This window comes from Entelurus aequoreus, linkage group LG18 (assembly GCF_033978785.1).
Source record: "Entelurus aequoreus isolate RoL-2023_Sb linkage group LG18, RoL_Eaeq_v1.1, whole genome shotgun sequence".
Taxonomy (NCBI): Eukaryota; Metazoa; Chordata; class Actinopteri; order Syngnathiformes; family Syngnathidae; genus Entelurus; species Entelurus aequoreus.
The window spans coordinates 18309861-18337482 of record NC_084748.1 but is presented as its reverse complement, the minus strand read 5'-3'; the positions used below and the strand labels follow the sequence as shown (position 1 = coordinate 18337482).

Genomic DNA, 27622 nt, shown 5'->3' with positions numbered 1-27622 from the left:
TATACATATATATGTATATGTATGTATATACACACATACATATACTGTATATATATGTGTATCATATATATGTGTTTGTGTATATATATACTGTATATAGTGTATCTATAAATGTATACATATATATGTATACATATGTATTTATATGTGTGTGTATATATATATATATATATAGTATGTATGTATACATATATACATTGGGGCGGTATAGCTCGGTTGGTAGAGTGGCCGTGCCAGCAACTTGAGGGTTCCAGGTTCGATTCCCACTTCCGCCATCCTAGTCACTGCCGTTGTGTCCTTGGGCAAGACACTTTACCCATCTGCTCCCAGTGCCACCCACACTGGTTTAAATGTAACATAGGTATTGGGTGTCACTATGTAAAGTGCTTTGAGTCACTAGAGAAAAGCGCTATATAAATATAATTCACTTCACTTCACTTCACTTCACATATATATATATATATATATGTATACACACACATATATATATATATATATATATATATATATATATATATATATATATAGTGGTTAGAGTGTTTGCCCTGAGATCGGTAGGTTGTGAGTTCAAACCCCAGCTGAGTCATACCAAAGTCTATTAAAATGGGACCCATTACCTCCCTGCTTGGCCCTCAGCATCAAGGGTCGGAATTTGGGGTTACATCACCAAAAATGATTCCCGGGCGCGGCCACCGCTGCTGCTCACTGCTCCCCTCACCTCCCAGGGGGTGATCAAGGGTGATGGGTCAAATGCAGAGAATAATTTCGCCACATAATGTGTGTGTGACAATCATTGGTACTTTAACTTTAATATATATATATATATATATATATATATATATATATATATATATATATATATATATATATATATATATATATATATATATATATATATATATATATATATATATACATATATATAAAATAGACGTTCAGCGAAGTTAATACCCCATATAATTTGTGGCTTTATTATTTTGTAAAACGGACCAAACTCGCCACAAAATTGACTACAACAAGATTGGTTTTTCAAAAATAATTTTAAAGATTCAAAGATGCCATCAATCCCACGTGGGATGCTCGGGCCCCGAAGAAGCACCCACGGGATCGGCGCCTATGCATGTGTATATATATATATATATATATATATATATATATATATATATATATATATACATATATATATATATATATATATATATATATATATATATATATATATATATATATATATATATATATATATATATATATATATATATATACATATATACAGCCGTGGTCAAAAGTTTACATCCACTTGTAAAGAACATAATGTCATGGCTGTCTTGAGTTTCCAATAATTTCTACGACTCTAATTTTTTTGTGATAGAGTTATTGGAGCACATACTTGTTTGTCACAAAAAGCATTCATAAAGTTTGTTTCTTTTATGAATTTATTATGGGTCTACTGAAAATGTGACCAAATCTGCTGGGTCAAAAGTATACATACAGCAATGTTAATATTTGGTTACATGTCCCTTGGCAAGTTGCACTGCAATAAGGCGCTTTTGGTAGCCATCCACAAGCTTCTGGTTGAATTTTTGGACCACTCCTCTTGACAAAATTGGTGCAGTTCAGCTAAATTTGTTGGTTTTCTGACATGGACTTGTTTCTTCAGCATTGTCCACACGTCAGGACTTTGGAAAGGCCATTCTAAAATCTTAATTCTAGCCTGATTAAGCCATTCCTTTACCACTTTTGACGTGTGTTTCGGGTCATTGTCCTGTTGGAACACCCAACTGCGCCCAAGAGCCAACCTCCGGGCTGATGATTTTAGGTTGTCCTGAAGAATTTGGAGGTAATCCTCCTTTTTCATTGTCCCATTTACTCTCTGTAAAGCACCAGTTTTATTGGCAGCAAAACAGGCCCAGAGAATAATACTACCACCAACATGCTTGACGGTAGGGATGGTGTTCCTGGGATTAAAGGCCTCACCTTTTCTCCTCCAAACATATTGCTGGGTATTGTGGCCAAACAGCTTAATTTTTGTTTCGTCTGACATTACATGGACAAAGATAAGACCTTCTGGAGAAAAGTTCTGTGGTCATGACTGTATATATATATATATATAAAAGAGACAAACTACATTTCTATCCTTTCCAGTATTTTATTGAAAAAAACCAGCATACTGGCACCATACTTATTTTGATTATTGTTTCTCAGCTGTTTGTAAATGTTGCAGTTAATAAATAAAGACTTATTTTAAAAAAAAAAAAAAAAATTTTTTTTTTTTTTTTTAAAGCCTCTGCGCATGCGCATAGCATAGATCCAACGAATCGATGACTAAATTAATCGGCAACTATTTTTATAATCAATTTTAATCGATTTAATCGATTAGTTGTTGCAGCCCTAATATATATATATATATATATATATATATATATAGAACTTGAATACACCTCACGGTGATGCTTGGACACGTCATCAGTGATAAACCCGGGGTCATAGGGTGTTTCGGGTCTTTAATCATCAGACACCCTCGCCCGGGCGACCCAGCCGGGGGTGATCAGACCCCGGCCTGTGTCCAAGTAGCGCACCACGGATCCAGCCACGGATCCAGCCACCGGGAGGCCTTTTCTGCGGCCTCTAGGATGTTCTTGGTGGCTTTTCTCGACTGCAGTCCTCTAATGCCAAGGATTCTGAACACACGCTGTAGTGAGTGACCAGCAAAACCTCTGCACCCAATCTCGACTGGTTCACAGCGGGCTCTCCAGCCGTTACTCCGACACTCTACAGTGAGCTCAGCGTATTTGGCCCTCTTTCGCTCATTTGCTTCGTCAATTCGCTCCTCCCAGGGAACAGTCAGCTCGAGTAGCACCACTTGCTTGGTTGACTCCGATGTTAACACCATGTCTGGGCGGAGTGACGTGGAAGCGATATTGGCCGGGAACTTGAGTTGCCTTCCCAGGTCAACATGGAGCTGCCAGTCACGAGCGGTGGCCAGGAGCCCTCCTGAGAAGTTGGGCTGGCGGCTTGCCTTCTGTCCTGCTCTGATGAAGGTGATTGACTGCTTCGGGGCGGCCTGGGACTTGCTGTTTTGTATCGCTGCGCAGATAGAATCCGCCAGGGCTTTTAAAACTTGGTCGTGGCGCCAGCGATACCGCCCCTCCCCTAGTGCCTTTGGGCAACAGCTCAGGATGTGCTCCAAGGTGCCCCTCCTCTGGCACAGTTTACACTCCGGAGTGTCTGCTAGGCCCCAGATGTGCAGGTTGGCGGGGCATGGGAGGACATCGTACACAGACTGTATGAGGAATTTTGTGCGCAGAGGTTCAGCTCTCCAGAGCTCTGCCCAGGTGAGTTTTCGAGGTTCTGCATGCTCCCACCTTGTCCACGCCCCTTGTTTGGACATGCTGACCATCCGGCAGCAACGTTCTTCCTCCACCTCTGCACGGATCTCCTCTTGGACCAGTTGGCGCTTCTCCTTGCCACGGGCCCGGTCCCAACGTGGCTTTGGAAAGCTGCCGAGGCCTGCCCTTCCCCTTGCCACAGTACCCAACAAGGTTTTGTGCCTCAGCCGCGCCTCTGCTCTGCTTACGGCTTCTTGTGCCTGCCACTTCCTCCCGGTCTTAACAACAATTCCTGCCGAGGCGACCTTGACATCTGCGGAGTCTCTGTACATCATTACCTCTCTGGAGCGGGTGACTTTGAATTCCTCCAACAGTCCCCTGAGAGGGAGCTGCAGCTTGGTGGAATGGCCATAAAGAGCAATGCTGCTTAAGGACCGAGGGAGCCCCAGCCATCTCCTCAGGAACTGGCTGATGGTCTTCTCTAGTACCTCAACCGTTGTCATTGGTACCTCGTAGATTAACAGAGGCCAGAGTATTCTAGGCAAGACTCCGTGTTGGTACATCCAGGCTTTAAACTTTCCTGGGAGACCAGATTTGTCGATGGCTGTGAGCCATGAGGTCAGGTTGCTCTTTGTCTGCTGCAAGGCCACTGCGTCCTTCAGGGAGCTATCATAGATCTTGCCCAGGCTCTTAACAGGTCTTTCGGTCACCGTTGGAATCAAGTACCCTCCAACTGTAAAGCGGAAATGGTCGGCCACTTTACCTTTCTTTAGGACCAGAGACCTGGACTTTGCTGGCTTGAAGCTCATCTTTGCCCATGTGATGAGCCGTTCAAGCCCCTGGAGGAGCCACCTGCACCCAGGCACAGATGTGGTCATCACTGTCAAGTCATCCATAAAAGCTCTTATGGGGGGCTGCCGGGTCCCAGATCTTGATTTTGGCCCTCTGCATTCAACCTCCGCAGACTTGACAATCATGTTCATTGCCAAGGAGAAGAGTGACACTGAGATTGTACAACCAGTGATTATGCCCTTCTCTAGGCGGTGCCAGGCAGATGTTACTTGGCTTGAGGAGACTCTTGCTTCGAAGTTGTTGTAGTAGTCCATGATGAGGTTACAGATTTTCCCAGGAACATGGTGTCTTGTCAGTGCTATTTCAACAAGTTTGTGCGGGATAGATCCGTAGGCGTTGGTTAAGTCAAGCCAGAGAGTTGCCAAATCTCCTTTGTTCTCCCTTGCCTCCCGGATCAACTGTGTCACCACTCCTGTATGCTCCAGGCACCCAGGCACTCCAGGTACTCCCCCCTTCTGGACAGAGGTGTCTATGTAGGCGTTCTTCAAGAGGAACTCGGTAAGTCGTTGGGACAGGATCTTAAAGAAAATCTTGCTCTCAACGCTGAGCAGCGAGATTATACGAAACTGCTCGATGTTGCTGGAGTTCTCTTCTTTCGGGATCCAGACGCCCTCCGCGTATCTCCACTGAGCAGAGACTTTCCCTCTCCGCCAAATCACCTTCAAGATCTTCCACAGACGCTTGAGGAGCCGTGGACACTGCTTGTAGACCTTGTAGGGTACACCGCTGGGGCCGGGGACCGAACCAGATCTAGCAGCTTTCACAACTTCCTTAACCTCTGCCAGGGTGGGTTCATCACTGTTGAATTGGGACACTGGATCTGCTGGAGTCACCAGTGCCTCAGAAGGGCCAAGCTCTTGATCTCTTGAAGAGTCACTGAAGGTGGCATTGAGATGATGGTCAATCTCTTCTACAGGGCAAGCGAGGTGACCACTTCGCTTCTGGCCCAAAAGCTTCTTAGTGAAGGTGAAGGGGTTGCCTATGAAGGCGCTTCGCTTCCGTGCCTTTTCCTTTCCCCTCCTTCGGTGCCATTCGGCCCTCCTCAACGTGATGAGCTTCTTTCTTACGATGTTAGTGAGTTCCGACAGAGGAGTTCTCTCCTCTTCCTTGGCTGCCTTAAACTGACGTCTTAAGGATTTGAGTTCTTGCCTCAACTCGCTTATCTTGACTTCGCGCCGATTGAGTTTTGCTGGGTTTCTAGCTGCTCCTTGCTTCTGTTCCACTCCAAAACGCTCACCTCCTATGCTTATTATGAGGGAGCACATGGTTTGAAGTTTCTGGTCAGCGTCACCCTTCGAAATGGATTCCAGGGCTTCATCTACGTCCTCATCCAGCTTGGTCCACTCCTTGCTGTTAGCGACAGGCCACTTTACCCGGCGGTGTTCCGATTTTCTGCTTGGTGGGGGGAAACGTGTTGCTTGGAGGTTCCGGGTACTGTGGGGAGACTCCGGACCTGGCTCCTCCTCCGTCTGACCAGGTTCTGCAGCAGGCACAACAGGAACTGTTGCATCTGCTGCCGTTTCTGAGCGTCGCTTCACTTGTTCCCTCCCATGGCAGGCCATCTTAGTCTGGTGGATCTTCAGACCTCTCGAGTTCTTGCAGACCTTGCCGCATATGCAGACTGCGCTCGTAATCCGTTGTCCATTTGCTTGGGTCATAACCATTAAATCCGTCCTGTTGGGATGCTCATCCTCCCCCCCTCTCGGGCATCCCTGGGGGTATTTTCCTGTAGGGTTCTTCGTAGCAAGATTTGGGTGCCCCCTCGCGGGAGCTGTAGGTCAGGGGGCTGGCCTTCCCTACCCCGGTTGCCGTCTCTCCGGGCTGTCCACTGTCTCTCCAGTTGTCACCACTCTTTTCGTGGACGTCATCCAGCCTTTCCTGGAGGTCACTGGCTCAGCCAGATGTGATAGAACTTGAATACACCTCACGGTGATGCTTGGACACGTCATCAGTGATAAACCCGGGGTCATAGGGTGTTTCGGGTCTTTAATCATCAGACACCCTCGCCCGGGCGACCCAGCCGGGGGTGATCAGACCCCGGCCTGTGTCCAAGTAGCGCACCACGGATCCCCCCTACGGATCCACAGCCACCGGGAGGCCTTTTCTGCGGCCTCTAGGATGTTCTTGGTGGCTTTTCTCGACTGCAGTCCTCTAATGCCAAGGATTCTGAACACACGCTGTAGTGAGTGACCAGCAAAACCTCTGCACCCAATCTCGACTGGTTCACAGCGGGCTCTCCAGCCGTTACTCCGACACTCTACAGTGAGCTCAGCGTATTTGGCCCTCTTTCGCTCATTTGCTTCGTCAATTCGCTCCTCCCAGGGAACAGTCAGCTCGAGTAGCACCACTTGCTTGGTTGACTTCGATGTTAACACCATGTCTGGGCGGAGTGACGTGGAAGCGATATTGGCCGGGAACTTGAGTTGCCTTCCCAGGTCAACATGGAGCTGCCAGTCACGAGCGGTGGCCAGGAGCCCTCCTGAGAAGTTGGGCTGGCGGCTTGCCTTCTGTCCTGCTCTGATGAAGGTGATTGACTGCTTCGGGGCGGCCTGGGACTTGTATATATATATATATATATATATATATATATATATATATATATATATATATATATATATATATATATATATATATATATATATATATAAAACTATTCGAGATTTTAACAACACATCGGATTTTAACAATAATACTAATCCCATACATTTTATTTGATCTGAGAGGTGGCTCAGTAGTGCCCTGAGTCAAAAGAAAATGGTATTTTTGACAAGTCATTCTCAAACAGGCTGCAATGACTACATACAGTGTTTTATTCAAACACATTGTTACTGTTCAAACTAATGTTGTCCCGGTACCAAAAAGTATTTCGATACTTTTCGGTACTACTCTCTACTACTTTTCTAAATAAAGGGGGCCACAAAAATTGCATTATTGTCTTTATTTTTATAAAAAATCTTAGGGTACATTAAACATATGTTTCTTATTGCATTTTTGTCCCTAAATAAAATAGTGAACAACGATTTTTTTCCCGATTCAAAAGGATTCTCTATTCATTCAATACATAGGATTTCAGCAGGATCTACCCCAGTCTGCTGACATGCAAACAGAGTAGTAGATTTTTGTAAAAAGCTTTTATAATTTTAAAGGACAATGTTTTTTTATCAACTGATTGCAATAATGTGAATTTGTTTTAACTATTAAATGAACCAAAAATATGACTTATTTTATCTTTGTGAAAATATTGGACACAGTGTGTTGTCAAGCTTATGAGATGCGATGCAAGTGTAAGCCACTGTGACACTATTGTTCTTTTTTTTAATTTTTTTGATAAATGTCTAATGATAATGTCAATGAGGGATTTTTAATCACTGCTATGTTGAAATTGTAACTAATATTGATACTGTTGTTGATAATATTCATTTTTGTTTCACTACTTTTGGTTTGTTCTGTGTCGTGTTTGTGTCTCCCCTCAATTGCTCTGTTTATTGCAGTTCTGAGTGTTGCTGGGTCGGGTTTGGTTTTGGAATTGGATTCCATTGTTATGGTATTGCTGTGTATTGTTTTGTTGGATTGATTAATTAAAAAATAAAATAAAATACTAATTTAATAAATAAATAAAATTTAAAAAATCTATTTTTTAAAAATGAGAATCGATTCTGAATCGCACAGCGTGAGAATGGCGATTCGAATTTGAATCGATTTTTTCCCACACCCCTAATATATATATATATATATATATATATATATATATATATATATATATATATATATATATATATATATATATATATATATATATTACATATATATATATATATACAGTATATATATATATATTAGTCGTCGGATTTGCGGCCTCATGTTTTGGACGCTCGGGTAAAGAGAGGGGCGGAGCTTTCTACCGATCACCACCTGGTGGTGAGTTGGCTGCGATGGTGGGGGAGGATGCCGGACAGACCTGGCAGGCCCAAACGCATTGTGAGTGTTTGCTGGGAACGTCTGGCAGAGTCTCCTGTCAGAGAGAGTTTCAATTCCCACCTCTGGAAGAACTTTGAACATGTCACGAGGGAGGTGCTGGACGTTGAGTCCGAATGGATCATGTTCCGCGCCTCTATTGTCGACGCGGCTGATTAGAGCTGTGGCCGCAAGGTAGTTGGTGCCTGTCGTGGCGGTAATTCTAGAACCCGTTGGTGGACACCGGCGGTGAGGGATGCCGTCAAGCTGAAGAAGGAGCCCTATCGGGTTCTTTTGGCTCATAGGACTCCTGAGGCAGCGGACAGGTACCGACAAGCCAAGCGGTGTGCGGCTTCGGCGGTCGCGGAGGCAAAAACTCGGACATGGGAGGAGTTCGGGGAAGCCATGGAAAACGACTTCCGGACGGCTTCGAAGCGATTCTGGACCACCATCCTCCGCCTCAGGAAGGGGAAGCAGTGCACTATCAACACCGTGTATGGTGCGGATGGTGTTCTGCTGACCTCGACTGCGGATGTTGTGGATCGGTGGAGGGAATACTTCGAAGACCTCCTTAATCCCACCAACACGTCTTCCTATGAGGAAGCAGTGCCTGGGGAATCTGTGGTGGGCTCTCCTATTTCTGGGGCTGAGGTTGCTGAGGTAGTTAAAAAGCTCCTCGGTGGCAAGGCCCCGGGGGTGGTTGAGATCCGCCCGGAGTTCCTTAAGGCTCTGGATGCTGTGGGGCTGTCTTGGTTGACAAGACTCTGCAGCATCGCGTGGACATCGGGGGCGGTACCTCTGGATTGGCAGACCGGGGTGGTGGTTCCTCTCTTTAAGAAGGGGAACCGGAGGGTGTGTTCTAACTATCGTGGGATCACACTCCTCAGCCTTCCCGGTAAGGTCTATTCAGGTGTGCTGGAGAGGAGGCTACGCCGGATAGTCGAACCTCGGATTCAGGAGGAACAGTGTGGTTTTCGTCCTGGTCGTGGCACCGTGGACCAGCTCTATACTCTCGGCAGGGTCCTTGAGGGTGCATCGGAGTTTGCCCAACCAGTCTACATGTGTTTTGTGGACTTGGAGAAGGCATTAGACCGTGTCCCTCGGGAAGTCCTGTGGGGAGTGCTCAGAGAGTATGGGGTATCGGACTGTCTGATTGTGGCGGTCCGCTCCCTGTACGATCAGTGCCAGAGTTTGGTCCGCATTGCCGGCAGTAAGTCGGACACGTTTCCAGTGAGGGTTGGACTCCGCCAAGGCTGCCCTTTGTCACATATTCTGTTCATAACTTTTATGGACAGAATTTCTAGGCGCAGTCAAGGCGTTGAGGGGATCTGGTTTGGTGGCTGCAGGATTAGGTCTCTGCTTTTTGCAGATGATGTGGTCCTGATGGCTTCATCTGGCCAGGATCTTCAGCTCTCACTGGATCGGTTCGCAGCTGAGTGTGAAGCGACTGGGATGAGAATCAGCACCTCCAAGTCCGAGTCCATGGTTCTCACCCGGAAAAGGGTGGAGTGCCATCTCCGGGTTGCAGAGGAGACCCTGCCCCAAGTGGATGAGTTCAAGTACCTCGGAGTCTTGTTCACGAGTGAGGGAAGAGTGGATCGTGAGATCGACAGGCGGATCGGTGCGGCGTCTTCAGTAATGCGGACGCTGTATCGATCCGTTGTGGTGAAGAAGGAGCTGAGCCGGAAGGCAAAGCTCTCAATTTACCGGTCGATCTGCGTTCCCATCCTCACCTATGGTCATGAGCTTTGGGTTATGACCGAAAGGACAAGATCACGGGTACAAGCGGCCGAAATGAGTTTCCGCCGCCGGGTGGCGGGGCTCTCCCTTAGAGATAGGGTGAGAAGCTCTGCCATCCGGGGGGAGCTCAAAGTAAAGCCGCTGCTCCTCCACATCGAGAGGAGCCAGATGAGGTGGTTCGGGCATCTGGTTAGGATGCCACCCGAACGCTTCCCTAGGGAGGTGTTTAGGGCACGTCCGACCGGTAGGAGGCCACAGGGAAGAATCCCAGGACACGTTGGGAAGACTATGTCTCCCGGCTGGCCTGGGAACGCCTCGGGATCCCCCGGGAAGAGCTGGACGAAGTGGCTGGGGAGAGGGAAGTCTGGGTTTCCCTGCTTAGGCTGCTTCCCCCGCGACCCGACCTCGGATAAGCGGAAGAAGATGGATGGATGGATGGATGGATGGATATATATATATATATATATGTATAAGTAGTCACCTATTACACAGAGTTGACACAAAGTTTTGTCTTTAAATATATACAGTATAAATCTGTGTTGGCCCTGTGATGAGGTGGCGACTTGTCCAGGGTGTACCCCGCTTTCTGGGATAAGCTCTAGTCCCCCCGCGACAAACAGTAGGAAATGGATGGATGGATAAACAAATATCAACTTTGGACTTTTTAGTCTGCAGCCCTTGGTGGAAAAAGTTTGGAGACCCCTGGGTTAAACATGATTCTGAAGTGAGTACTAATACAGACTATCTTTTATTTCCTGTGGATGCAAAAGACACTGATTTGGTGGAATTGTCCTTTGAACAACAGTGGATTATCTTGTAAATGTGAGTGTGAATGTTGTCTGTCTATCTGTGTTGGCCCTGCGATGAGGTGGCGACTTGTCCAGCGTGTACCCCGCCTACCGCCCGAATGTAGCTGAGATAGGCTCCAGTGACCCCAAAAGGGACAAGCGGTAGAAAATGGATGGATGGATTATCTTGTTCAACTTAAATTAGGTCAGCGTTAGCTCCTTAAACATTGTCTTTTGTGTCTCCTGGTGCACATTAAGGTGTAGTTTTTTTCCACATATAGCGTGTTTGTGTAGATAAGCCCGTCAGAGCGTGGCGGTCGCACGCAGGCGTGAGTCACAGTCGTATTATCGCCGAGGCCTTCATCGCTTCCAGGCGAGTTCCTTCCGCTTCCTCCCCCCTCCTCTTTCCCCCCTTGTCTCCCTCATCTTGCACTTCCAACGTCTGAGGCACGACTTCAAAAAGGGGGGAAAAATGACAGTAACGCGGCCTTCAAGGCTCCTATGCCACTCGCTCTGCCCTAAGGCGGTGGCGGAAATAGCGGTTGCCATGGCAACAGATCGGCTTAGCGCGGCTGAGCCGACCGTGGGCTTGCGGTTGGCTCGGTCTGGCGAGGGACCGGCGGCCCTGAGCTGATGCATCTGTCGGTGAGCGGCCATCTGTCAGGGGCTGTTACACTTACGCTACAAGATGGCAGCTTTACGGCTAACGCTAGCAAATGTTGACATGTCAAATATTACTCAACACGCTGTTTGTGTCCTTCTAGGATTACTCTGGGGAATAGCACCCCAAAACTACAAGGCTCTTGGAAAACATTGGCTTCAACGTTTTTCACCAAAATACAGTAGTGCAGAAGGATTAAGTAGGCAGATGTTTTATTTAACAATTTTTTTCAACATTACACACAGTTTGAACAGTAACACTGTCTTCGAATATAGGAAAATAAAACACTAAATAGTAGGGCTGCAACTAACGATTAATTTGATAATCGATTAATCTGTCGATTATTGCTTCGATTGATCGATTAATAATCGGATAAAAGAGACAAACTACAATTGTATCCTTTCCAGTATTTTATTGAAAAAAAACAGCATACTGGCACCATACTTATTTTGATTATTGTTTCTCAGCTGTTGGTACATGTTGCAGTTTATAAATAAAGGTTTATTAAAAAAAAAAAAAATTGCCTCTGCGCATAGCATAGATCCAACGAATCGATGACTAAATGAATCGCCAACTATTTTTACAATCGATTTTAATCGATTTTAATCGATTCAATCGATTAGTTGTTGTAGCCCTACTAAATAGTGAATCAAAATCTTTGGCGCACCACTAGATGGAGCCCGCGTACCACTAGTGGCGCACTTGCCACAGTTTGAGAATCATGGCATAGTTCAAACACAATCTACTGGTTGATTGTATTTAAAAACAAATCATATTCCCTTTGGAACTAATGGAAATATAGTTAATAATCTGTTCCAGGGTCAAACTGGCACCTTCATAAAACCTTCATTAACTGCTCAGACAGTGTTAAGTCATATTTTTTGTGTAAAAAACAAAAACAAAAAAGAGAAACATGAAAAGACTAATTAACTACCAGTGTCCTCCAGTCTGCAATACCTCTGATTTAAACATTGGCACGAACAGCTGTGGCTGTAGGCAACCCCCTTTTTTTGTTTTTAATTAATTAAGAATTTACAATCATCAACCGACGTAACGTACATTATTTAATCAGCAGAAAAGAGAGTTTTGCATTGTAATGGATTTAAATGGGTGTAATTTAGAATTTTTTATGGTTCGTGGATGTTTTTTTTGTAGTATCCAAAATGTTCACCGAGCAGGTTGTGCCATGTGTGACCGTGTAACTTTTTGCATTGGTTGCCTTTTTTTTTTTTGCGCCATGACTAGGGAAGGTTGTCTGGATTGGGTCATATAAGTAATGCTGTGCTACATTCTCTTCAGGTCACAATTCTGGTCAAGTTGTCCACAAGCTGGTAGCAAAGTTGTAGCAATAATGTTGTCAGGTATCTAAAATGAATTAGAAAACACCCTGCGGGCCAGATTTCTTATTAAACCTCAGACGTTTCGGGGGCCAAATTGAAGACGCCGGCGGGCGGCTGTAGTTAGGACACCCCTGCTCTATAAGATATAAGAGTTACACTTTTTCAATTGAACTACTGAAATACATTTAATATTCAAATATGTTCCTCCTTTGTTCAGCTCCACTTGTACATACAAGTTCTCCCCAAGCGAGCTTTTCTTCCTGTCACTCCCACACAAGAAAATTGCCAAGACTTGCTCACAAAAAGTGTCTCAAAGGTTGTTAGCAGGCAACAATTGTATGTAATAAAAGGGAATAAGGAACTATTTTAGATATTGTGTTGATATTGTTACAGTGTCAATTAGAGATGTCCGATAATATGGGACTGCCGATATTATCGGCCGATAAATGCTTTGAAATGTAATATCGGAAATAATCGGTATCGGTTTCAAAAAGTAAAATTTATGCCTTTTTAAAACACCTCTGTACGGAGTGGTACACGGACGTAGGGAGAAGTACAGAGCAGTTGCGTCTCCCAGTCATACTTGCCAACCCTCCCGATTTTCCCGGGAGACTCCCGAATTTCAGTGCCCCTCCCAAAAATCTCCCGGGGCAACCATTCTCCCGAATTTCTCCCGATTTCCACCCAGACAACAATATTGGGGGCGTGCCTTAAAGGCACTGCATTTGCGTGCCGGCCCAATCACATAATATCTACGGCTTTTCACACACACAAGTGAACGCAACGCATACTTGGTCAACAGCCATACAGGTCACACTGAGGTTGGCCGTATAAACAACTTTAACACTGTTACAAATATGCGCCACACTGTGAACCCACACCAAACAAGAATGACTAACACATTTCGGGAGAACATCCGCACCGTAACACAACATAAACACAACAGAACAAATACCCAGAACCCCTTGCAGCACTAACTCTTCCGGGACGCTACAATATACACCCCCCCGCTACCCCCCAAACCCCGCCCCCCCAACCCCGCCCACCTCAACCTCCTCATGCTCTCTCAGGGAGAGCATGTCACAAATTCCAAGCTGCTGTTTTGAGGCATGTTAAAAAAAATAATGCACTTTGTGACTTCAATAATAAATATGTCAGTGCCATGTTGGCATTTTTTTCTATAACTTGAGTTTATCTAATTTGGAAAACCTTGTTACATTGTTTAATGCAGTGGTTCTCAAATGGGGGTACGCGTACCCCTGGGGGTACTTGAAGGTATGCCAAGGGGTACGTGAGATTTTTTTTAAATATTCTAAAAATAGCAACAATTCAAAAATCCTTTATAAATATATTTATTGAATAATACTTCAACAAAATATGAATGTAAGTTCATAAACTGAACATCAAATCTGCTTTGCTCTGATTAGGGGGTACTTGAATTAAAAACATTTTCACAGGGGGTACATAACTGAAAAAAGGTTGAGAACCACTGGTTTAATGCATCCAGCGGGGCATCACAACAAAATTAGGCATAATAATGTGTTAATTCCACGACTGTATATATCGGTATCGGTTGATATCGGAATCGGTAATTAAGAGTTGGACAATATCGGAATATCGGATATCGACAAAAAAGCCATTATCGGACATCTCTAGTGTCAATAGCACTCACCATAAATCCACTTTTAAAGATTACAGAAACTATATGTCTTCAGCATCAGCCAATCTCACTCATGGATGATTAATATTCGAATCAATATCTGATCAAAATCTGTCTTTTTTGTGTTTTTGCACTCGGGTAAATTACTTCCTCGCGGCCCACACGGGTCAATTCATAAGGCACGACCTAATGAAATGCCATATGTAAATCTGCCCTGACACAGATAATATCGCTCCCTTTTACGTTTTTATGCTCATTCAGCGCTAACAATAAGAGTGACGCATGAAGCGGCAGTGATTGTGTTTTCACGCTGTCTCGCATAGTGTCGAACAAGCCCCCGCACCCTCACACCCCTCCTGCTCACTCAGGGTTGCCACGGTGACTCCGGATGTCCCCCTGGGAAACCTTAATGGCAAGCTGCCGTGTACAAAATGACACCTTGATGTTTGAGTGGGAAGTTAATAATAACATTAATCTAATAAACACTGATCATCAAAGATTGTCTATTTGACAGGAGCGTTGCTTACGAGTCAGCAGCAAGCAGTGCATAGACACATTTTCCTCAACAAAAATGCACAGGAGGAAGTTCTGCCTTTCCTCAAACATAGATGGTCTATTTAACAGAAGAGCCAACAGTCAAAGATCCTCTATATCTGTGGTTTTCCAATGATATGTTATATAAAGTTAATAAACACAATATTGTACATGATATGTTATATAAAGTATATAGACACAATATAGTACATATATTATATAAAGTATATAGACACAATATAGTACATATGTTATATAAAGTATATACACGATATAGTACACGTTATGTTATACAAATCAGTGGTTCTCAAACTTTTTTCACTAAGTACCCGCTCAGAAAACACCTGGCTCTCCAAGTACCACCATAGTGACCAACATTAAAACACATTAGCATAGTAGGCCTAAGTATTCATTAAAAACAAGGCAGAGGTTTTGCTGAATAAGTACATGTAATATTTTGGCCACTGGAACGTTACACACGGTTTGAACAGTAACACTGTGTTTGAATATAGGAAAATAAAACACTACTTTCATCAAGTGATTCTTTGGTGTACCACCAGTGGTACACGTACCACAGTTTGAGAACAACTGATCTAGATTGTGCACGTACTACACTTCGATTTACATCAAAACATTTGTAAATAAGTTATCGGTCTTGAGAAGCAGAAGGTTATTGGCTTGAAATAAAATAATCTTTACTAAAATGCTAATTGCCTATACATTTAATACAAGTTTTGATATGGTGAGTTTAACCCTGGAACAGATTATTTTTTAGAGATGTCCGATAATGTTTTTTTTGCCGATATCCGATATTCCGATATTGTCCAACTCTTAATTACAGATTCCGATATCAACCGATGCCTCAAAACAGCATATGGGAATTTGGGACATGCGGTGGGCGGGGTTGGGGGGTGGGGGTGGGGGTGGGGGGTGTAGCATCCCAGAAGAGTTAGTGCTGCAAGGGTTTCTGGGTATTTGTTCTGTTGTGTTTATGTTGTGTTACGGTGTGGATGTTCTCCTGAAATGTGTTTGTCATTCTTGTTTGGTGTGGGTTCACAGTGTGGCGCATATTTGTAACAGTGTTAAAGTTGTTTATACGGTCACCCTCAGTGTGACCTGTATGGCTGTTGACCAAGTATGCTTTGCATTTACTTGTGTGTGTGAAAAGCCGTAGATATGATGTGATTGGGCCGGCACGCAAAGGAAGTGCCTTTAAGGTTTATTGGCGCTCTGTACTTCTCCCTACACGGCGGCGCTTTAAAAAGTCATACATTTTATTTTTTGAAATCGATACCGATAATTTTGATATTACATTTTAAAGAATTTATCCGCGGATAATATCGGACATCCCTAATTATTTTTATTTCCATTATAACTTATGGGGAAAATAGTGTTTAAAAATAAGGACTTGTGCTGCTTCTGCATGGAAAAATGAAACATCTTAATGTGCAGGCAGGAAACCAACCATACAGCCTAAATGTATGTATGTGTGTGTGTGTGTGTGTGTGTGTGTGTGTGTGTGTGTGTGTGTGTGTGTGTGTGTGTGTGTCTTGGTCAGCTTTCCCGGGCCTCCAAAGTCTGTAAAAAGCATTGGAGCGGCCCATCTCACGACAGAAGGAGTTCATTGTGGCTTTGCAATCATTAGAAGCTGCTCACTTTTAAGGGGGAGCCAAATGGAAGGGTTTAAAAATAACCAGACCGCCAGATGTGCTCACTCCAGAAGCCGCCAGGATGGAGTTAATTAGTTGCAGTAACAGCCAGTAAGTAAAACACTACACGTTAGGTACAACAACAACAACATCCAGTGCAGACACTGTGCTTTGCAGCCCTACATAATACATAATAATATGACACATAATAAGTGTCATAATAAGTGTCATATTATATAATAATATGACACATGATAAGTGTCATATCATATAATAATATGAGTTAGCTGATACACAACAGCTAAGTACACATAGGCACACAAGCTAGACATAATAAGTGTCATAATATATGATAATAGGACACATAATAAGTGTCATAATAAATAATAATATGACACATAATAAGTGTCATAATACATAATAATATGACACATAATAAGTATCATAATACATAACAATATGACACATAATAAGTGTCATACTAAGTGTCATATTACATAATAATATGACACATAATAAGTGTCATAGTAAGTGTCATATTACATAATAATATGACACATAATAAGTGTCATAGTAAGTGTCGTATTACATAATAATATGAGTTAGCTGCTACACAACAGCTAAGTACACAATAGCACACAAGCTAGACATAATAAGTGTCATAATACATGATAATAGGACACATAATAAGTGTCATAATACATAATAATATGACACATAATAAGTGTCATAATACATAATAATATGACACATAATAAGTGTCATATTACATAATAATATGACACATAATATAATAAGTGTCCATAATTGAACAATATTGTGGTCTAAAACAGCACATTTAGTATAAAATAATTATAGCTGCATATTACTTACACAAACAAAGTCTACAAAGGAAGAAGTGTATTAGAAAGTATCCAGTAACAAACGTGTCCGCATCATTCAACTTGGTCACATTAGGGAATTATTGTGACTATTTGGCCAATTACCTCTTCACTTCAATTTAAAGACATCATAAGTCCATTCCAGACAGTTGATATTCAATAGGTTAGTGTTTTTCATACCTAGTGTTGTTCTCTGTCTGACTAATTTCACTTGATCAAACATTTTCTAACATTCCAGACTACAAAATAATAAAAGGATGTACAATGATTCCTGCTGATATCGTATTGGATTAGTATCGTTATCGGCCAATGCTCCAATGTCGGTATTATGTTGGAAGTGAAAAAGTTGTCTTTCTCGAGACTGCCAGCAGGAAAATGTTTTTCTCGGATGTAAGAATTGTTTTTAAAAATGTTTAGTTTTCTTACCTGACGATCGGCACTACGCTGTTCTTGTCACATCACGGATAGATGTTTACCCAACACAACGCAATTTGACACCGGTATGTATCTAATTATATCCAATTCTTTACAAAGGCTCGTGGAGAAGAATGCAGATTTAACCCCAGAACTTCAGATTTGTGGAGTATTTAGTTGAAAAAAATGTAGTTTTAAATGAAATGGGTATGTTCTCTTTAAAAAAATATGCTAATATTGTACAGTATGAAAGAGCTCTCAGGATCTATGGCCACAATGATATGTTACATGTCGCCCACAGGAGTTCTTGACTGATTCACAGCGTTAGGCAATGGAGTCCGGTCCGGTTTTGGACTTGTCGCTCAATTAGCCACAGCGTTACTCAATAAACCTTGCAGCGTCTCTCCCTTGTCGTCCAAATGAAGTTGTGAATCTGGACTGTGACCGTCAATCCCGTTTAACCTTTTAGACGGATGAGTCAGTCGCCGCTCGAGTGGTCAACACTCAGCGTGGGATGGAAGAAACCGTCCTCTTAGCCACGGGTGTTAGTCACTGAGGGTCGCACGCTGAAAAATCTACGCATGCGGAGGCCATTTTGGTAATTTTTCATTTTTAAAACCAATACAATATATACTGTAGACTTTTTCTTTTTTACTTTTAGGGCTACATTTGGTACCTAGGACTTAAAAGGGTCTGAGTCAGAAAACTGCTGAAAATAAGTCATATATTAATATTTTCAATCTTTAGAATACATTTCGATCTCTCCGTCTGTATGAATTATTATTATTGTTTCTCTTTTATGCCCTTTTTGTCAAATACAACCGTTTTTTAAATTTTTTTATGGGGATTTTTTTTTTAAAGTGGAATATTTGATGTGAAGAAATTGGAGCTTTAAATAGGTCAAACTCATGACAACATTGATTTTGATTAATTAATATTTTTGAGCAATGACAGTTTTTAGAGAAAAACATCCCACTATAATGATTGGAAATGTTTTCACTCATAAAAGTGTAAAAAATACATTGTTCATAAAAAAAACAAAAAAAACCCGTTTTACTTTTAACGCTTAAATCTCCAGATCAACTTCAGATCTATCCATTGATATCAAAACATTTTTTTGTAAAAAAAACAAAAACATACAAGCTATTTTTATGGCAAAAACAGAAAATATGGAGCATTTAATGTGACTTACTTGGATCTTTAAATACAGTAGGCCTATGATTCATAGCAACATTGATTTAGATCCATCCATCCATCTTCTTACGCTTATCAGAGGTCGGGTCGCGGGGGCAGCAGCCTAAGCAGTGAAGCCCAGACTTTCCTCTCCCCAGCCACTTCGTCCAGGTCTTCCCGGGGGATCCCGAGGCGTTCCCAGGCCAGCTGGGAGACATAGTCTTCCCAAAGTGTCCTGAGTCTTCCCCGTGGCCTCCTACTGGTCGGATGTGCCCTAAACACCTCCCTAGGGAGGCGTTCGGGTGGCATCCTGACCAGATGCCCGAACCACCTCATCTGGCTCATTCATTATTTTATTTTGATCAATGACAGCTTAAAAAATTGCACTAAAAGTCCTGGAGATCCAAATGGACGTGTTAAAAAATGTCATATGAAGAACACCTAAACACCTAAAATCTTCTTCAGATCTATTTGTCAATTATAAGTTATTATATATGTATATATATATATAATATATAATTTATCTAATATATAGTTTATAATTTTTTTTTGCCCTTTCTGGCACCAAAAAAATTTGTTTTTTTATATGGCAAACACACAAAATATGCAATATTTTCCCCAAAAAAATATTGAACACTGAGTGAAGCGTTTGAGTTATTTAATTTAATTACATTTCTTTTTGAGCACATTCAACAATACCGCGATATTAATGATATCAGTGATATGACACTTTCATACCGTTACATCCCAGCCTCACATAGACAAGTCACCGGTAGTCGCTAGAGTCGGCAGGTGTGTGGTCTATAAAAGCAATAACCACCAGGGTCTAATTTCTGCTGCGGCTGTAGGCAACCTCCCTCCCGATGCTGTTTTCTTTTCCATCCCCTCCACAAGATGGCAGAAGCTACATTTGAAGTGTCGTGAGTGTTCAGCACCCATGCACTTTGTCCAGCTTTTTCAAATGTTGTTTACAATCGCTAGGAATGCTGACTCAGCAGTTTGCTCCTTTTACAACATTGGTTGTGTTGCTGCTGTGTTGTGCAATATAACAAAGAAGGCTTTCTTCCCATGCACTCCAAATGAATGAGCCTCTCTCCATAAGCTAATACAGAGAGTGTCCGTGTGTGCAGGTGAGCCGGAGTTTAAGTACATCGCCAACATGCACGGCAACGAGGCGGTGGGCAGAGAGCTGCTCGTCTACCTGGCCCAATACCTGTGCAACCAGTACCAGCAGGGCAACGAGACCATCGTGGACCTCGTACACAACACACGCATCCACATCATGCCCTCTATGAACCCCGACGGCTTTGAGAAAGCCGCCTCGCAGGTGACCTTGGCAATGTTATTAGCGACCCTGGCGGTGCGTTCGAGAGCGCGTGCGCTCACTTCGGTGCTCTGGTTCTGTTGTCTCCTCAGTCCGGGGAGATCAAGGACTGGTTTGTGGGCCGCACCAACGCCCAGGGCGTAGACCTGAACCGCAATTTCCCCGATCTGGACAGGATTATCTACGTGAACGAGCGAGAGGGAGGCGCCAACAACCACCTGCTGCAAAACATGAAGAAGTCTGTGGATGAAAACACCAAGGTAGCAAATGTAGTAGTAGTAATAGTAGTAGTAGCTGCATACTTTACTTTGAGCTATTTTTTTTTTGTTACTTGTAACACAACAGAAAGAAGAAAAAGAAGCTCTAATGCATTTAAAATTACGTAAAAAAGTGATGTAGTATGCAGTTATAGTTATAGTCAAGAGTGCCACATGCTTCAAAACCATGTGATCTTCAACCAGCCAATCAAAAAAGGAAAGTAATAATAAGGCAAATGTGGTAATTCAATAAAATAAAGCAAAGTACATGGTGGTTTGTAATCGGTATTATTATTAATGTTATTATTGACTTGTTTTAAATGTATTATATTTATTTAGAATTGTTTTATTTTGTGAAAAAATTTAAAAAATAAACATAAATAAAAATACAATAAAAATAGTTGTGGTCTATTGTAATATTTCAAATAAAAATGAACTTTTGTTCATATTTACCTGAAAAAGCTTGCTTTTTATAATGCTTCTATTCGTTTATACAAGTGATTTTTTTTAATGCAACCATGTGGACTAAACATGTTGAAAGTTAAAAAAACAAAATCCTAGTAGTTTATTGCAATTTTTAAAAATTATAATCATTTCAAATTGCATTCATATTTACGCCAAGAAGCTTGCTTTTTTTTTAATGCTTTCATAATTTTTTTTTTGTATTTTTTAATGCAACCATATGGACTAAATAGTTTGAAAATAAAGGAAAAGATAGTCGTGGTTTTTGGCAATTTTGCCAATAATAATCAATTAAACTTTTATTTTTACCCAAAGAAGCTTGCTTTTTGAACAACCATTGCAACCATTTGGACTAAATATTCTTAAAGTAAAAAAAAAAAAAAAATCCTAGTAGTTTATTGCAACAAAAAAAACAAAAAAATCAATTAAAATTCTATTAATTTTTACGCCAAGAAGCTTGCTTTTTTAACGCCTTTATTTTTTCTTCTAGTCATTTTTAATGCAACCATGTGGGCTAAATACTGTAGTTTGAAAATTTGAAAAAGATAGTAGTGAATTATTGCAATTTGCCCAATAATAACCAATTAAAGTTTTAATCATATTTACCCAAAGAAGCTTGCTTTTTTAAATGCTTGTATTTTTTTATTCTAGTAATTTTGAATGCAACCATGTGGACTTAATAGTTTGAAAATAAAAAAAAGATAGAAGGGTTTTTTTGTGTGCAATTTTTCCAATGATAATCAAATAACGTTTTATTCATATTTACCCAAAGAAGGTTGCTTTTTTAATGCTTTAATTTTTTTCTTCTGGTGATTTTTAATGCAACCGTGTGGACTAAATATTTTGAAAGTACAGAAAAATTAGTAGTGGTTTATTATAATTTTTCAAATAATAGTTACTTAAAATTGTACTAATATTTACCTGAAGAAGCTTGTTTTTGTTTGTTTTTTTGTTCCAGTGATTTTTTTTAATGCAACCCTGTAAATGTTTATTTTACTGTCGTTGCTTTATGTTTGATATCAAATCAAAGTTTAATTGTGTGTGTTTTTACAGCTGGCCCCAGAGACCAAGGCAGTGATCCACTGGATCATGGATATTCCCTTCGTCCTCTCTGCCAACCTGCATGGTGGAGATGTGGTGGCCAACTACCCGTATGATGAGACCCGCACTGGTACATACAAAAAACAACACACACATTTGCATACTACAACAGAATAAATACACAGGTTTTGCTAATTTGTTCATCCTGTAGGCTCCGCCCACGAGTACAGCGCCAGCCCTGACGATGAAATGTTCAAGTCCCTGGCGAAGGCCTACTCCGTTTACAACCCCGTCATGTCCGACCCTCAGAGAGCGCCCTGCCGCAAGAACGACGACGACTCCAGCTTCAAGGACGGCATCACCAACGGGGGGGCCTGGTACAGCGTGCCAGGGGGTAAGAAATAATATATTACATACGTAAAGAAACACGGCAGCAGCCTTGTGGCGGCGTAGCGAGCGAACAGCACGAACACGAGGTGCATTCACCGACATCGGGTCGTTTTATTTTTCCAAGCAAAGATTCGTGACCCACTTAAGACCCACCAGTTGAAATCTTTACGTTAACAAATGTTTTTCATTAGTCAGTGACAATATTAATATAATAATAATGATGATATTATAATAATATTGACAATAATAACTAAAGATAATAACAAAATAATATTGTTGCTCTTCTATGAAAAGAATGCCCCTCCAAATGTTATTTTCTAATTAATAATAATAATAATAGTAATAATATAAATAACAATAATGATAATAATATAGTGTTGCTCTACTAAGAAAAGCCTGCCCCTCCAAGTGTTATTTCTAATTAATAATTATAATAATAGTAATATTATTAATAATAATAATATAACATTGTTGCTCTTCTACGAAAAGCATGTCCCTCCAAATGTTTTTTTCTGATTAATGATAATAATAATTGTAATATAAATAATATTAATAATACTAATACAACATTGTTGCTCTTCTACGAAAAGCATGTCCCTCCAACTGTTTATTTCTAATGAATAATAATACTAATAATATTAATAACAATAATGATAATAATATAATGTTGCTCTACTAAGAAAAGCCTGCCCCTACAAATGTTTTTTTCTAATTAATAATAATAATAATAATAATAATAATAATAATAATAATAATAGTAATGTTATTAATAATAATAATATAACACTGTTGCTCCTCTACAAAAAGCATGTCCCTCCAAATGTTTTTTTTTCTAATTAATAATAATAATAATAGTAATAATAATAATAATAATAATATAACATTGTTGCTCTTCTAAGAAAAGCATGTCCCTCCAAATGTTTTTTATAATGAATAATAATAATAATATTAGTAACAATAATGATAATAATATAGTGTTGCTCTACTAAGAAAAGCCTGCCCCTCCAATTTTTTTTACTAATTAATAATAATAATAATAATAATATTAATATAACATTGTTGCTCTTCTACGAAAAGCATGTCCCTCCAATGTTTCTTTTTTCTAATTAATAATAAAAATATTATTTAAATATTTTGCCCTTCTAAAAAAAATCGAATTCATAAAATAATATTGTTGCTCTCCCAAAAATGTCCATGTCCCTCAAAATAGTAAAAAAAACACATTTATTTTTATCGGATGAAAAAAAAATTGGTGTTACAGTATATATTTTCTATTAATTCAAAATGATTGCTATTATTACTATACAGAATTTCATTTGTCAATATTAATTTTAGAAATGCGTGTATCTCAACTGTTTTTTTTATTGTATGTTAAAAAAGACTCAAAGTCTGAAGATACATTTTTCTTTACACTAAAACAAAACAGTAAAAAATATACAAACATCTGATTATTATTTTCATATTTTATTTTTAAAACCAAAAAAAAACGTGTTAGCGTTTCTACCGTCTTCATTAACAGGTGTTAAAAGAGTGCTGCTGCTGTGTTTGTTCACAACTAATTAGTGTCATCAATGTTGTTGTGCAGGAATGCAGGACTTCAACTATCTCAGCAGCAACTGCTTCGAGGTCACGCTGGAGCTCAGCTGTGACAAATTCCCCAGCGAGGACTCGCTCAAGAGCTACTGGGAGCAGAACCGCAACTCGCTGGTCAACTACATTGAGCAGGTCAAACACCTCGCTGGGAATATGAATATTGGATGTGTTAACGCTATCGATACATGTGTGTGTGTGTGTGTGTGTGTGTGTGTGTGTAGGTTCATCGCGGGGTTAAGGGCTTCGTGCGAGACCTGCAGGGCAACGCCATCACCAACGCCACCATTTCCGTGGAGGGCATTGACCATGACATCACCACAGGTGTCAGCCAATTAAAGCTGTCCATATATTGTACTGTTTACAGTCATTCAATACAGGAACATATCAGACGCTAAACCAATAGTATGTTGAAACTGTCATTGCACAAAGTGTTCCGATACAACCTTTTCACTACCGACACGATACTAATATTGGAGCCGATCCGATATCAGCAGGAATCATAGTGCATACTTTTAATAGGTTGTGGTGTGGAATGGTACAAAGGCTATTTATTATTACTGGCCTGTAATGGACTTATGTTGTCTGTAAGTTAAGGTGGGGTGGTAAGTGTTTGTCGGGACACAAAAATTCATGATGTTAAGCTCGTAGTGTGAAGGATGCGGACACGTTTGTTACTGGGTACTTCCTAACACGCTTCTGCCTTGGAAACTTTGTATGTGTAAGTAATATGCAACTATAATGATTTGGTATTTATTTTTATTGACAAATGCGCTGCAATATTGTTCAATTAAGAACACTTATACATGTCTCGCTTGTGTGCAATTGTGTGCTAAGCTGTTGTGTATAGAGATGACCAATAACATGGAACTGCCGATATTATCGGCCGATAAATGCTTTAAATTGTGATATCGGAAATTATCGGTATCGATTTCAAATAGTAAAATGTATGACTTTTTAAAACGCCGCTGTGTACACGGACGTAGGGAGAAGTACAAAACGCCAATAAACCTTAAAGGCACTGCCTCTGCGTGCCGGCCCAGTCACATAAAATCTACGGCTTTTCACACACACGAGTGAATGCAAGGCATACTTGGTCAACAGCCATACAGGTCACACTGAGAGTAGCCGTATAAACAACTTTAACACTGTTACAAATATGCGCCACACTGTGAACCCACACCAAACAAGAATGACAAACACATTTCGGGAGAATATCCGCACAGTAACACAACATGAACACAACAGAACAAATACCCAGAACCCCTTGCAGCACTAACTCTTTCAGGACGCTACAATATACACCCCCCGCTAGCCCCTACACCCCCCCCCCAACCCCGCCCACCTCAACCTCCTCATGCTCTCTCAGGGAGAGCATGTCCCAAATTCCAAGCTGCTGTTTTGAGGCATGTTAAAAAAAATGATGCACTTTGTGACTTCAATAATAAATATGGCAGTGCCATGTTGGCATTTTTCCCCATAACTTGAGTTGATTTATTTTGGAAAACCTTGTTACATTGTTTAACGCATCCAGCGGGGCATAATAATGTGTTAATTCCACGACTGTATATATCGGTATCGGTTGATATCGGAATCGGTAATTAAGAGTTGGACAATATCGGATATCGGCAAAAAAGCCATTATCGGACATCTCTAATTGTGTACCTGCTGGCTCGTAGTAGCTTCTAGCCTACCATGTTGAAATTTTTTTTTTATGACTTGACGAAAATACAAGAAAAGACCAACCTTGTGTGCTCATTCGAGGACATTTGAATGTTAACTCAGATTTTATATGCAAGCGGATACAATCTGATACTTGATCTGATGTCGGACCGATATCAATATACATTTCGGACACCACTAATATAGTTACAATTCAAAACTGGACAGTGTGTGATATAATTTTTTTGTTTTTTTCTTTGTTTATTATTCTATTTGTATTTAATTCCCTTTTTTTTCCAACCCTGCATGTTTTGCTGCTATTTGCTATTATAGTCTCAAATGTCATTCAAAATCATGGGGAAACAGCCATGTATAAAGTGGGTGTTTGTCTCCATCTTGTGGACACAGCTGGTATTGTTGCACAATACAGCAGAGATTCTAATGTAAAAGGATCTATTTGATAAAGGTATTGTTGAGAATGGCCTAATACCACTCTTCCATATCGGCCGATACAAATACCCATCTGACACCGATACCACTCTTGTTTTTTCTTGTACTTTTCCTAATATAGACATGAAAAAACCAAAAACAATGTTCTAACAATACAACAAATATTGCGTAATGACACAATTCTCTCATGTTTGCAGCCAAAGATGGCGACTACTGGCGCTTGCTGTCTGCAGGAAACTACAAAGTGGCCGCCTCCGCTCCGGGATACCTGACCGTCATCAAGAAAGTGGCCGTTCCTCCCAGCCCCGCCACCCGCGTAAGTAACCCGGCGTCCAAACGGGAAGACGTGTGAGGATGACATCACCATTGTGTGTTGCTCAGGTTGACTTTGAGCTGGAGTCTCTGGTGGAGAGGAAGGAGGAGGAAAGGGAGGAGCTGATGGACTGGTGGAAGATGATGTCGGAGACGCTCAACTTCTAAACACGTCCTCCTGCGTCCTGTCTTTCCTTTCCCTCTCTGGCATCCCTCGCTCCTGTCCTTTTTTTCTTGTTTTGTTAGTCGAGGTGACCACCGATACCCTGCAGACTGACGGACACCAGGCAGTAGTTGATTTTTTCGCCCTTCGTGTCGATTGCTGTGGTATTTTCTTGTTTTGTCGTGACTCGTAACCATGGCAACCGACCGTATAACCCATGAGAGGCTCCCCGATGTTGTTTCACACATGCACACAATAGAGAAAATAACACAAAAAGGTTTAAAAAAACAAAAAAAAACGTACTCTCAATGAGGCTTTGAGCACAGAATGACTTATTAAAAATATATTCAACTATTTATCAACGTAAACATAGCAAGAAATGTGTTTTTTTGTAACACCTAAAACATTCCTTTGTAAGTTTACTACACACACACCCTTTAAGGAACTGTGAAACTTTTTTTTTTTACGTTGTGTGCTTTCCATGAATCTGATTATTATAACGATTTGTGTGTGCGTCATAACCGCAGAGAGAAGAATAACTGAATGTATAACTGTTCAAAACATGTACTTAAATAAGAATGGAACTGATTAAAAACAATTAAAGTCCCTCTTTATGTTGTCAAACTGTGTGTGGTACACTTTGTTGTTGTTGTTTTTTTAAATATCAAACAATTGTTTCGTTGAAATGACATAATGCCTTCTACTAATAATCATGCCGATTGCAATGCTATTTAAGAAGGAAAGGTCTGAAATTAAAATAAAACGCACAAATAGATTTAATTAAATTTGTTAAATATACCTATATATTGAAAATATATGTATAAAATAACATGGATAATAGTGTATTAAATATCAACCACAATATAAAAGCATGTATTTAATTTCATAGTGTTGTCAGTGCTTCTGAAATAGTGTAAATTGTTTAATATACATATATTATATTTTAATGACTATTTACATTGTAGATTGTCACTGAAGGCATCAAAACTATGACAC

At 40.9% G+C, this 27622-nt stretch overlaps 1 protein-coding gene across 1 annotated transcript in view; it reads left to right on the top strand.

Annotated features, from left to right (window-relative positions):
* The window catches only part of cpe (carboxypeptidase E), a 28456-nt gene extending 1206 nt beyond the window's left edge, over nt 1–27250 (top strand). The window contains exons 2-9 of the mRNA XM_062026687.1: nt 20106–20302; nt 20392–20559; nt 22072–22189; nt 22271–22453; nt 24035–24174; nt 24264–24363; nt 26349–26467; nt 26533–27250. Of these exons, the coding sequence (XP_061882671.1) occupies nt 20106–20302; nt 20392–20559; nt 22072–22189; nt 22271–22453; nt 24035–24174; nt 24264–24363; nt 26349–26467; nt 26533–26631 (1124 nt within the window). The 3' untranslated portion in view covers nt 26632–27250. The remainder of the gene's footprint in view (nt 1–20105; nt 20303–20391; nt 20560–22071; nt 22190–22270; nt 22454–24034; nt 24175–24263; nt 24364–26348; nt 26468–26532) is intronic.
* The last annotated feature ends 372 nt before the right edge of the window (nt 27251–27622 follow it).